At 46.9% G+C, this 13,711-nt stretch overlaps 1 protein-coding gene across 1 annotated transcript in view; it reads right to left on the bottom strand.

The window, feature by feature from the left end:
- SLC6A11 (solute carrier family 6 member 11) overlaps positions 1-12,269 on the bottom strand; it is a gene marked incomplete at its 3' end in the record, with an annotated part of 119,659 nt that extends 107,390 nt beyond the window's left edge. The window contains exons 1-4 of the mRNA XM_079933859.1: positions 11,649-12,269; positions 8,601-8,735; positions 8,345-8,485; positions 4,748-4,838 (exon numbers count right to left, since the gene is read on the bottom strand). Coding sequence (XP_079789985.1) covers positions 4,748-4,838; positions 8,345-8,485; positions 8,601-8,735; positions 11,649-11,904 — 623 coding nt within the window. The 5' untranslated portion in view covers positions 11,905-12,269. The remainder of the gene's footprint in view (positions 1-4,747; positions 4,839-8,344; positions 8,486-8,600; positions 8,736-11,648) is intronic.
- Positions 12,270-13,711: the final 1,442 nt, after the last annotated feature.

Raw genomic sequence — 13,711 nt, 5'->3', positions numbered from 1 at the left:
CGAGAGGGATGAGACGACTGAGAAAGGGAAGTGAAAATAGACCAAAGCCCATCTGATGCTACAATGCCGGTTACACTCTTATAGCACTCAATCCCTCCAGAGGACACAGGCTCAACATGTAAAACCGCAAACATATTGAGATAAACTCGTGGGTGCCAGATGCATAATGAGTTACTAAGGGAAACCAGGGTGGCCTGATTTTGAAATCTGACATGAGGAAGACAAACCGCCCCTGCCCCACAGGCCCCCTGCCTGAGCCAGAACCCAGGACTGACCCAGAGCCTGAGCTGTTCTCCCTGGCTAAGCCAGTAACATGAATTATTCCCTGAAAGGGAAAATGAACTTTCAAGATGCCAGATGCCCAAGGTCAGGGTAAAGCCATGGGCAGCCCTGCGGAGGGAAACAGCACCTTGTAACTGACTTTATGGGAATCTACAGGCTTGTCTCTCCTCCGCTTCTAGAGGGCTAGAACGGCGTCTTACATTCCCACCACTGCCAATTACGCCAAGTGTCCTTACGTGCACCAGGAGTTCAGACGTTTGTTGAATGAATGAACAAGCACACAACTGAGGCAGTCCATTCTGACCAAGCAATGTGGCCCTGAATAAGGTCCCTGGAGCTAGAGGCAGTGAGAGCGAGACAGTAAGAGCACACTATAGATGGGAACCAGCCACACAAGGAAACAGCAAAGAGAACTAGGAAAGAAACATTTTTAAGGACACTTGATCCAATACTTGAAGGGCTGTCACATGGGAAAGGAATTAGGCACGTTCTATCCAAAGCCCCAGAAGCCAAACTATGACTGAATTCAAGGAAGAACTTTCTCCTAGCAGAGCGTTTGCCAGGCTGTATTTAGTGGAATGCTAGCATTCTGGGGTGGGCGATGGGTGGGGGATGAGGGGAAAGAGTCCAAATGATTGCACGGGAAAATATGTTTGGGAATTTGAGTTGATCAAAGGTAATGGATATTCTTACTGAAGGGCATGGCTTTCAGCCCTTCTCAAATTTATGTGGCTCCAAATAGCTTTTCATAGGATGCTACAAACATCTCACAGAGTCTCTACATTCCAAGTTCAGCTCCGAGGAGAAGATGAATGAGAGCTGTCTGATAAAAACACCTTACGAAGGAAGGAGCGTCACACCAGCATTTGAGTACTTTTAGGATGCAGAATTCAACATTGCATAGATGATACAAATGCAATCAGAGTAGAAAACTAGAACGATGGGTTCATTCTCACATTGACTTTCATTTTGAATAACCAAGTAGCAGACAAAAAGGCCCAGTTACAAGTGAGGACACAGACTCGCTGCCCCTCCCACCACTTGGTGTCCAAATGAGTGGGTGACATGGATATGACAAAGGGATACTCAAAGCCATCAGTGCTGTTCTGGGGAGCTTAGGGACAGGATGAGCTCTTGCCAGAGCCCACTTTGACTCTCCTCATGTAGTATTTTCTAGAAAATATTGCCTGCCACCTTCCTCCCATGTACCTGTACATTCTGTAAATATTCACTGGGGGCCTTCCATAGACCGGCAGTAGTGAGCAAAACCAGAAAAGGTACTGCTTCATGACTGCCTCCTGGGGAATTCACACAATAATCGAACGTATTGCACAAATAATAATTTAATCGAGGTTTTCCATACATGTTACAAAGGAAATGAATGGTACAAAGCAACATAAGTTACACAGAGAACTTATCCAGTGTAGGATTTGAGGTTGTGTTCCCTAAGGGAGCACAGAGACCATGTTTTGCAGACACTCAAATGTGCAGGTCCTAAACATTCCACTGGAAAACCATAGCCCAGTGAGGCTGGAAAAGGTCACACAGCACCTCCTCCCACCCCCCAAGAGCAGCCTCTGCTCTAGCATAATGTCATATGGATGCTCTATTGGGACTAAGACTCAGTAGGTCTGGAGAGAGCTAGAGTTTGCATTTCTAACCAGGTGATTCTAATGCTGCTTCTCTGACAACCACATCAGGCAGCACTACTTCATCAGGCATTTTAAAAGACCTAAATAGGAGCTTCCCTGGTGGTGCAGTGGTTGAGAGTCCGCCTGCCAATGCAGGGGACACGGGTTCGTGCCCCAGTCCGGGAAGATCCCACATGCCACGGAGCGGCTGGGCCCGTGAGCCATGACCGCTCAGCCTGCACGTCCAGAGCCTGTGCTCCGCAATGGGAGAGGTCACAGCAGTGAGAGGCCCGCGTACGGCAAAAAAAAAAAAAAAAAAAAAAGACCTAAATAAATGGAGGGGTATACCATGTTCATGGACAGAGAGGCTGAATCACAAAGATGTCAGTTTTCCTCAAATTAACCTGTAAGTTCAATATTCTCCCAACCAAAATCCCCACAGAGTTGTTCTGTTATTATTGTTTTTTAACTCGACAAGCTGATTCTAAAATTCATTTGGAAGACCAGAACAATTTTGGAAAGAGCAAAGTGATGGACTTGCCTTATGAGGTCAAGGCTTAAAATTAAACTATAGGTATAGTATTGACACACAGTTAGCAAAAGAGATGAGCAGAACAGAGAGCCCCTAAACAGACATGTGCTTGTAGGAAAACTTTATATGGAAGATGGCATTACAAATCAGTAGGGATAGGATGAACAATTCAGCAAATACATATATACATGTGGCTGGATTCCTACCTTGCACCATATGCAAAAAGAAAATTCCAGGTAGATTATATTCCTGAATGTGAAAAAACAAAACTTTAAAACTCTTAAAAGAACACCACCCCCCAAAAAAAGAAAACCCAGAAAAACATTTTTTTTTACAACTTTGGGGTAGGGAACTATATCTTAAATAAGACACCAAGTGTGCAAACCAAATAGAAAACTATTGGCAAATTTGAATTCAATACAATTTATGCCATACATAAACAAGAAAGAAAAGCCACACACTAAGAAAAGCTATTTGCAGCATGGGTACTAATACCTACAATGTATCAAGAACTCCTACCTATGAGAAAAGAGAAAAGGATATGAGCAGAAAGTTAATGGATGAGGAAACCCAAATGGAGCAAAAAAACCATGAAAAGATGTTCAACCTCATAAAGTAATTAGAGAAATGCAAATTTAACACAGTGGGATACAATTTCATATCCATTACACTGGCAGAACTTAAAAACTCTGACCAGAACAAGTGCCTAGGTCTAGAATGGGGAGAAGTAGAAATTCTCGTTCTACTCTTATTTGGAGAGTAAATTAGAACAATTCCTTTAAAAAGCAATTTGACATAATCTGATAAAAGTGACAGTGCATGAACCCTACCTCCCAGTAATTCCACTGTTAGGTGTATGGCCTAGAAAACTTGATTTGTACAGAGAAGCACAAACAAGACATTCACTCAGCTTAATCATACTGGGAAATGCGAGACAGTCTAAATGCCCATCAAGAGGAGCCAGGTAAACACAATGTAGACTCTTTATATATGGAAATACTATACAGCAGGAACAGAATGAATGAACCGAAGCTACATGTATCAATATGGAGACCATCTCAAAACCAATATTGAGCAAAGAAACAAAGCTATAAGAAAGAGGGAGTAATGGATACCATTAATATAAAATTTTAAAACATTCAAGGAAGACTTAGCTATTATTTGGGAGATATACATAATATGAATATATATGTATATAGGCACATGTATGTACAGAGGGAAGTATTTTATTTATATTAATATTTATATAAATAAGTTATATTTATAACTATAAACTCATGTTCTTTACATTCATTTTATAGAATGATAAATCTAAATTCAGCATAATGACCTCTAGAGAGGGAAGGAGAAGAATGGTATCTGGGAATAGAATAAAAATCACTCCTAAAACCACTGTCCCTCTACACTATCATTAAAGTAGGGGAGGGTCTTCAATGAAGCCAGACCTTTCCAGATTAAAAAGCCTCAGAAAGCCTTTAGCCACCCTTCAACCCACAGAGGAAACTGCTCTTCAATTCCTGGGGCACTGCACAATTCTGCACATTCACAATGTAAATCATGCCCTCTAGGGGTGTGCAGTGAACAACTTATACAACCGTACGTGGCAGCTCTCGTAACTCCAGGGCCACAGACCTCTTTGGAATACTGATGAAAAATGCCCGTCTCTGGGAAAATGCCCACCCACACAACTACTGCCTATAACGTCTGTGGATTCAGGCACCTTCCCAACAACCATCAGCAGGCCTACACTGGTCAAACTCTTCCAGGAACAAGGGCTTACAACCTTCGGAAGTACTTGCAGACAACTCTGTGAGGCTAAAGCTCTTCCTAAGTACGTTGAAAACCTGCCTCTTCACAACCTCTACCCGTTAATGTTGATGTACTTCCTTTCCGCATGACATTGCTGCTACTGACAGAAAGCTAACCTGCCCCCCCCGGAGACTTCTGCTTTCAAGTCTAAATATATTCTTGACTTAGTTTATTGTAAACGTGCCAAATCTTATCTTTTGTTAAAAAATGAATTTTTAAACTGCCCATCATTTTACCAAGCACTTCTTGTCCCAGTAAGTAGGCATGCTGACATGTCATCAAAGAACAAGAAAGCATTTCTCTCAGCTGCCCCTTTGGGAAACCTCTCAAGATCTCCATTCTGGCTTCCAAAGCAGCCAGATGCCCATAGAAGCCAGGAAGTACAAGGCTGGAGGCAGGGTCAGGCTTTTTCCAAGGGTGGGGGCAACGTTAACTGAGCAGCACCAGGACAGAGCCCCCCTGGGGCCAAAGGAGACAAGACGTTTCCACTTACTCCCAAAACTCCATGACGGGAGAGGTGGCATTCTGTAGGGACACATGGCTGTGGTTGGTTGCGTTCAGTTTCTGGAACTCCACGCAGTTCTCTACAGTGGAAACAAGACAAGAAACACAGGAAAATTACCCTCTGTGAGGGCTGGAGCTTGGAAAACCTTCAGGGCCGATGGAGCAAACAAGCGGTTTCACCCAGCCGCTCCGGGTAAACATGGCTCAGAGAGCACTGTGGGGAAAATCAATCACTTACAAACAGTTTAAGAGGGAGGCTTGGCTCGGTTCAAACAGGAGGAGAAGTTTGGGGGGCAGGGTATCTCCTCTCTCCTATTCCCACGAATATGGCCTTTCCAATTCTTTCCTCTGGCCTGGTTCTTGAATCTTTCACCTTTTCCACTTCCCTGCCTAAGGCCTGTCCATAGCATTTACCTGTTCTGCTCAGTGGCCCCGGCAGGAACAAGGGGGCTAAAGGGGGGCGTCAGCCATGGTGTCCCTGGGCCAGTAATGCAGGTGAGACTCAGTTTTTCTTCATGGAAGAAGAGGCTAATGTCACAGCTGCCTCATAAAGACCTGATGACTGGATGAAATAACATCCAAATGTGTAAAGAATCCCTAATTCCTTAATCATTCCCTCAATCCAGGAAAGGACTTATTGAATATCTCTTCTCATTTCATGAAACTTGATGACCAAGAGAGATTTGAATCTCAAGTTAAAAACATCTGAGTGTTCATCCTCTAAGGCCCAGGTCAGCCCGTTAACCTCTCCTCCAAGAAGCCTTCCGTGATCTCTATCTCCTGAATTCTAAGAAAGTTAGAATTTAAAGGTCCTCCAAGGAACCTCCTTCTCCATGCCCTTTATTCTGAAGAGGAGGAATCAGGGTTCAGAAGTAGTCAAGGGACCCCACCCACACCCATTCCCCCCTCACAAGTCACCAGCCAGTTAGGGGAAGAAAACGGAATCAACTCCAACCAAGGCTCCACCTCCTTTGCCATGGTTATTGCCTGGTTCTGTCTGCCACCATGGGATCTGGGTTTCCTTCCTGCACCTCCCTGTTCACGGAGCTACCTCAGTCACCAGACTGTGAGCTCCCAGAGGACAGGGCCTCCTGCACCCATGCGCTTCAAAGCCCATGCACCCAGCACAGTGGCCAGCACGGAGCCCGTGTTCAGCCTCACTCTGGCCCTTCGCTCTCCTCATGTGTGCACGAGCCCTCCAACTCCATCTATAATCTCCAGAACAGGAAGCCTTCCTATACGTGATGTTTCACACAAGTGTTCACGCGCCCTCAGAGAAAAGGGAATGCAGTCAGTGGAAGAAAGCTTTGCAGCCCACTGGGGAAAAGTTCCCCAAGTGTCTGCCCCCTTCCCACTTCTCTGGGCAAGTGCTAACCATATTAGGAAAGGAGATGGTCTGTGGGGTCCACAGACAGTCCTAAGAGAAGTCTGGGAACCTAATATTATAGGCAAAATGCCTGAATGTACACTTGTGCCTTTTTCTGGAGAGGAGCCCTTAGCTTTGATCAGATTCTCTAAAACACTGTTTCTCAAATATTTTTTTCTAGAGCAAAAAAATGTCTCAGACACCCAAGGTTGACATGGTATTTTTTATTAAAATGACATTTAATCTTTTACAAATAAGTAATGAATTATAAAGTCTGTGATTATAGTATTCAAACACCTATAAAACCAGAACTTACAAGTTAAATGCCAACTATACTATGGAACCAACAATTCAAATTGATAGCATAAAACGGATGTGTATGATAATGCCATCTTGTGACATTAAATCGATTTCCCAACAGAAAAACAGAACTGACAGGTAGGAGGCAGGGTCTATGGAATTAAGCTTGCGTATTTTTTTTCTTTTTGCGGTACGCGGGCCTCTCACTGTTGTGGCCTCTCCCGTTGCGGAGCACAGGCTTCGGACGCACAGGCTCAGCGGCCATGGCTCATGGGCCCAGCTGCTCCGCGGCATGTGGGATCTTCCCAGACCAGGGCACGAACCCGTGTCTCCTGCATCGGCAGGCGGACCCTCAACCACTGCGCCCCCAGGGAAGCCCAAGCTTGCGTATTTTTCCATGCACTATTTGAGATTCAATTCTACCACCATTTTTCTCCGGTCACAAATTTGCAAAACCTTTGTTTCTACAGTTTGTTGCATTCTTGGCTGGACTTAGCATCAATGACCATTTATGAATTAAATCTCTCTGCTCTTTTTCCCTTGGCCACCATCATCCTGTTCACCAAGAATGCATCTTAAATTGTAAACACGGACAAAGTCAGGCACTGAGATCCCCCAACCGTCCTCATTTATAAGATGGCTGTGCAGATGATCCAGAACATGCACATATTTTTAGAATATCCTCAAAATAAAGATGCACAATTAAATTATCAGGGAGGACTCACAGCCCTCCAAGAACATGTCCTTGAATTTTAGTTTGATAAACAAGACCCCACAAAATGTGGTGGGTGGGGGAAGCAAGGCAAAGTCATGCAGGGATAGAAGCTAGCTCACAGCGTTTTCTTGGTCTAATGCCCACTGTTCCTTCTGCTGGTGACCAACATCCTACCCAGTCTTACTGTGTCTCAGCTTTCAGGATGACTGGCCACTTCCATTGACAACCTAACCACAGGTTACAACACAAATGGCAAACAGGTTAAAGCATGTGTGTTGATTCCAGTCAAAAGGTAGTGGCTGCCTAGACTACTGAGCAGAGTTCTGAGGCCAAGACTAGACTCAAAAGGAAAGCATTCTACAATCGACTAGTGATGTCTGCACTGAGCACAGCCTCCAAAGACAGGGGTTGAGAAGTATTTGCCTTCCCTAGATTGTAAGATTCAATCCTGACAGGATGACAAATTGAAAAGTAAACAGTATATTAGAATCCAAAGTAATGTAAAAAGTTACCCGTTCAAGGCAGGAGGAGGGTGGTGAATTCAAGTATCTACCTGGGTAGGACAGGTAGAGTAAATGAGCAATGTGAGCTGGGTGGGGACTGTGGCCAGCTTGAGGACAGAAGCTTCAAGCAAAGGCAACAGACGGTTATCAGCTGCAGCCCCTGCTGCCAAGTAAGAATGTGGGAATGTGGCTCTGGTTTGGCCAGATCTTTTTAATTTTTCAAGCGAAGCTGAAAAATCTGGATTTTCATGTCAAGCCTTCTGATTTTTCAATTTTGACAACCAAATACATTTTTGAAATTTGCTGGTCACTGATCTAAAGCCTAACTGGCTGACAGGCCCCCTGTCTGCAGCCCTTGATCTAGTCTAACCCCTTCATTTTACAGAGGAAAATCTGACACTCAGAGGCAGGGCTGCAATTGCAGCCCAACCCCCCGAACCTCAGTTTAGTACTTCTTCCCTGCATCCCTACTCTGTGCAGGAAGGGTCCAGTCTCTGTATTTGGCAAAGCAAGGAAAGAGCATCACAGTTCTTCTCCCTGTGCCAATCCCTGGGCCAGTACTCAGCTCAGGTTCAGAGCTGAAGAGTGTACAGAACAGGTACACTTTCATTGGAATCTGGACTCATGGCAAGAGACATGACATACCACCAATCCCAGGTCCCCCAGCAGGACCATCAGAGAGACCCTCCCTGGAGGCCATACCTGTGTTCCATTTGTGCCCACAGGTGGCCCAGGGGAGCTCGGTGGTGAAGCAGTTGCTCAGGTAGAAAATGGCCCACGCCAGGATGATGATGTAGTACACGTTTAGATGGGCCTCAATCACCTGCGTTGCATAGCCAATGCCTGAAAGAACGAAGGAAAGCCAGTGATTTGTCTCTCTCCGCCTTGTTAAAAGCTGCCCTTCACAACCTGACATCACCCAGGAACCCTTTTACTTTGTTATTAACTCAGCACTTACCTTCAAATAAAGGGCACACTTTCCTCCAACACGTAATGCCACCTTCACTCGTAAATTGTCCCAGAGCTGTTTCCAGGAAAAAAACAGGAATCCCACAGCATATAAAAAACACCACATAGGGAATCAGGAATGCCCCTGCAAGGATGCAAAGTAAGCGAATGAGGTTAAAATTGCCTCTACCACTTCACGTTCAGCCCTTTAATAAGCACCTACCAGAGGCAATACCTCATGTGCTCTGAGCTTGAGTTCAAGTTCCTGCTATGAGGACCAGAGTCAGAAAATGTGAGCCTGGGTTTGTGCTCTCTGCTGCCTACTCCCTTGAACAAGTTTATGTCACATCTCCCAGCCTCAACTTCCTCAACTGTAAAATAGGGCTTTAATACTTAATATCGGCACCACTTATCTCACAGAACTGTTGTGCAGCTAAGATGATAATGTAGAAGAAATTGTGTTATATGCTTGATTCTTTTATTTATGCATTCTACCCTCCAGCGCAGGTCAAATTCATTCCCTCCCTGAACGCTACATCCTTCTTTTATATTCTAAAGTAACCTCAACAGGCCAGGGGAGGGGGACCTCTTCTTCTTACTTGGGAAGTGACCTGCAAAAAGTCTTCATAAAGAAAGGCATTCTCAAGGAGATATACAATGAGCAGTAACAGCCCCTTGTACATGAGCCCCAGGTATGAAGCTGAGTTATAAGCAGTTCGTAGCAAGAATCCGTCCAGAGAGGCTGGCTTTGAGTCAATCTGAGAAAAGACCACCGTAAGCTTTAGTGCTCCCATCTTGAAACACAATACCCACTGCCTGAGCCTTTCTGTGAAACAAATTAAATAACTGAGGTGAACATGAGCCATTACAAGAAGAAGGGGATTTTCCCAAATCCCTCATTCTCTCTCTCGTCTAATAACAAAGCATGAAAACACACGCTATTCCCCACCATCTGATCTCACAAATGAAGGCTTTCATTGAAATTGCTTTCTGCTAAATGAGTCCCTTTAACCACAGGATTGAAAGCAACGATTTTGATCAATCCTGATAATAGGACAATATTTACCAGGTTTTGAAAAGGTCTTAGTTTTCTATTTTTACAAAGTTTCACCTTGGGAAAGAAATACTAAACTATTGTTGCAATTTATGAGTAGAGCTGTGTAGATTTTTTTAAAAAGGTAAACAGTTGATAAGCAGATACCCCAACTATATTAGAAGGCAAAAAGTGTGTAAAAGATAAGAGGGTCTGTTTGCTGAATATAAATCTAAGTGATTAAAACAAGCCACAGAAGTTTCCCGAATATGCTGTAATTTACCTGTGAATCCTCTAGAACCTAACAGATGACACTTTCTGAAAGCCTTCTGGCCTCTCTGTTCACAAAGCTAGTAATCCTTTGGATAACTAGCTCAATTAAACCAGGATATCTGTGCACCCAACGGAGACTCTTGTCTCATTAGAGTAAAAAGAAAATGACTCATTTTTAAACTTGACTCACTACAACCTTTTTTTTCATCTAAGGCAGAGTTTGTAATTAATGCAACTTACACTATTTTCTGATTTTAGGAATGCATTTTTTGTTGTTGTTTTGGCATAAGAATTTCCCGTATTTAAAAAAGAAAAAGAAAAAAGATGTTAAAACAGCTCTTGCCTGGGACTATCCCAAAGGGTTTCCACAGGCATCTAAGCGGACATGGCAGCTTACACAGGCTGAATGTACAAAGAGAGGCGGATTCCCAGATGAGGGCACAGGGCACGTTCGGGGTCTCTGGGTCTGCTCCATCTCTCCCCCTTGCCAAGCCACCAACACTGGCGGCCACTTCATTACCAGTGCAGGGCAGGCTTGGAGCAGGCTGTGCCTTCAGGATGAATGTCTCCAAAGAAAGGGCCCTGGCCAAGCAGTACCCTTTTCACTCTCCCTGCAGCTGCCCGCACAGGAAGTCCCGCTCCACGAAGCCTAATAGTGTGGTCCCTGCCAACCTCTGAGCCACCTTCACTGGGGTCTGGGGATCTGCTGGAGGGACACAGCAAATAGAGGGAGGAAAACATAGACACAGACTTCTCCTTGCGGAAACTGTGCCACTCAAGGTTTCACAAAGTCCTCTGCCACGGAACTCCCAGCTGTCCTGCTGATATGACAGGTCGGGGGCTCCTAAAGCCTGGAGCCCCTTCCTTGGGCTGGGAGATTTGAGGACTCACTGCTGCATCTCCACCAAACTGAGTCGGACACGTTGTCTCTAGAAACAACCTTCTCATCACCTTCCTTTCCCTGACCCCTGCAAGCTTTAAGCATCTTCTAAACATCCAATTATTATTGTTGCTATTTGTCATGAGTGACTGAGACCAGTAAAAGAAACTGTTTGCTGCCCATTTTCCCACCAGACAGTCCTGAAAATAGGCCCTAGAAAAGGCCCTACGAGCAAATGAAAGGCAGGGAATCAAACAGCAATGCCTCACCTAAAAGTTCTCCCTGTTGTCATCCAATCCCACTTTAAAACCAGGCCTTTGGTGTCAGAATCCCATCTTTACCCCTTATTAAGTGAGTGACTTCTCTGGCCCTTAGTTTCCTCATCTGCAAAACGGGTATAGCACTACCTACAAAGATGACTGTAGGATGAAATGAGACGGTGTAAGTAAAGTTTAGTACGGAGGCTGGCGTTTCAACAAGCGCTCAAAACCAGAGCCTACTCAGATTATGAGCCCCTTTCCTTCATGCAGGTTTCCAGTCAGGAAAGCTGAGGCTCAAAGGGTCTGTCTCCTGCCCCAAACATGAAGGGCTCCTCGTCTCGGTCTGCACCTCACGCTGGGACAGAACACACCTGGCGGACAAGTCCCCGCGTGCTAGCAGGTGGTACACGCAGGTGCGAGGCGCGCATGCGCACTGGGACAGCGGCCTTGCTCAGGGGTAAGCTCGCTCGCCAGGTGGGCCGGGCCGGCGTTCTCCGCGAGGGGCCCCCTACACGCAGGCGCGGGAGGGGTCTCGCGCTCACCCCTAGCTCCCCGCCCCCACAGGGCTGGCTTCCCCCAACGCATTCTCCTCAGGGCCGCGCGTCGCCTCACCTCCGCCGTTCTTGTAGCACAGGTAAGGGAAGCGCCACACGTTGCCCAGCCCGATGATTTCCCCTGCCACGCTCAGCACGAACTCCACCTTGTTATTCCAGTGGCCGCGCTCGTGGACTGCCTTGTCGCGCTTGTCGCGCGGGTCGCGGGCGGACGCCGCGCCCCCGCTGCCGCCGCCGCTACCCAGCACCTCAGACTCCCGCGCCTCCTCGGCAGCCTTCCCGTTGCCCAGAGGCAGCGCCTTCTCCGCCGTCATGGCCGCGCTGGCTGCCTCGTGCGCCGGGCCGGCTCTGCGCCGCCGCCCCGGGCGGGCTGGCTTTTCAGGAGGCGCGAGCAGGCGGGAGGGGGAGGCAGGGGGTGGAGCTGAGGGGCCGGGCCGGGCCAGCGCAGGGACGGGGACGCCGCGCGGCGGCCCGGCGGCCCGGCCCGCCCGGCGCCCGCGTCGCCTCAGCCCGGCTAGGCCGGGCCCGGGAGCCCCGTGAGCACCTTGCGCGCGCCGCACTGCGCGCGCCGAGCACTTTGCGCGCGCCGAGCACCTTGTCGCGCTACCCCTTCCTTCTCATGTCCTACCCACATGGCCTCTTAAGAGTGGAAGGGTCTGTTCAGGCCTAGGCTGGGCTCCAGGCACCAAGCCCTGAAGTTCCACCACTCTGTAACCTCCAACCTCCTGGGCCTCAGTTTCTCACCTCTAATAGGAGAAGTGGCTGTAGAACAGGCTTCTCCGACTTTAACGTACACACCAAGCACCTGCGGATCTTGTTAAACTGCACATCCTGATCCAGTGGGTGGGGCTGGGCTGGAGCTTTGGCGTTTGGAACATGTGCCCAGGTGATGCTAATGCTGTTGGCAGGGACCACACCTGGAGGAAGAACGGAGTAAATGAACTCCGGGTTTCTTCCCGGTGCTCAGACTGTGAGCTCCCCTAGGGAAGGGACACCTCCAGATCTTGTCCAGCCTGGCACCCACTGCTCTAAACACAGTGACTCCGGACAGTGTGGCAGTTAAGCACGTCTGTCCAGACTGGCAACTGTAATTTGAATCTCATGCTCCACCTATCTTAGTCTACTCAGTCTTGGGAAGAAGTCATCTGACCTCTCTGTGCCTCAGTTTACTGATTTGCAAAAAGGAATACCAACAGTGCTTTTCTTATGAGTTTGTGTGTGTGTGTGTGAGTTAATAAGAAAATGCTTATAAAGTATTTAGTGTTTTCGAAGTGCTCTATGAACATTAGTGATTATTAGTATTATACAATGTGTAGTCACTCACAAATATATTTGTGCATACTCTTGTTGAATATCTGTCTTTCCACTCAATTGAAAGGATGATGTACACTGTCTTGTTCATTATAACAGGTACAGAAGCCAGCACAAGACCTAGTACATAGTAGATGCTTACTAAATATTTGTGGAGAGAAGAAGGAAAGGCCAGAGGAAGGAAGGGAGGAAGGAAAAACAAAAGCAAAAGAAGATTAGGTCTGCAAGGGGCCACAGAGATAATCAGACCCACCTCTCATTTCACAGCCCTGAAGAAGCCCAGCCACATGAACTGTCGCTAACACCACCCACTGAGCTCTCCATCCATCCCTTGGAGCTCCCCCGAACCTCTGAGGAAGAGCCTCCTTGTCTTGTGGCCTCAGCGTCTCCTTCATTCTAGCTAGCAACTGCTCTCCTCACCTCCATGCCCCCCAGAAAACCCTTCCAGTCACCATCTTCCCCTTTCAAGCTTCCTTCCTCCCCTCCCCCTCACTATCATATTTCTTGAAAGAGTGAGTTTACATGCTGCCTGCCCTATCTTCACCTCCCACTCATTCCTCAGCCCACAGCAATCTGGCGCCCACCCCCGCCACTCCCCTGAAAATGCTGTCTGTGAAGCCCTGGAAGCACTCTTAAAGTGGCAAATCCTACAGTTCCTTGTCCATCGCCATCCTGCCTGACCTGTAGGTAACTTTCGGCACCATTATTCCCATCTCTCCCTCTTAAACTTCACACCTGCTTGGTTTCCTTGGTACTGCCTGCCTCTGTTACTGTTTCTCTCTCTGTTTCTCTAGTCTTCCTCTCTTTCCA

Source organism: Stenella coeruleoalba (genome assembly GCF_951394435.1).
Source record: "Stenella coeruleoalba genome assembly, chromosome: 10".
NCBI classification, from domain to species: Eukaryota; Metazoa; Chordata; class Mammalia; order Artiodactyla; family Delphinidae; genus Stenella; species Stenella coeruleoalba.
This window is presented reverse-complemented; position numbering and strand designations above follow the sequence as displayed.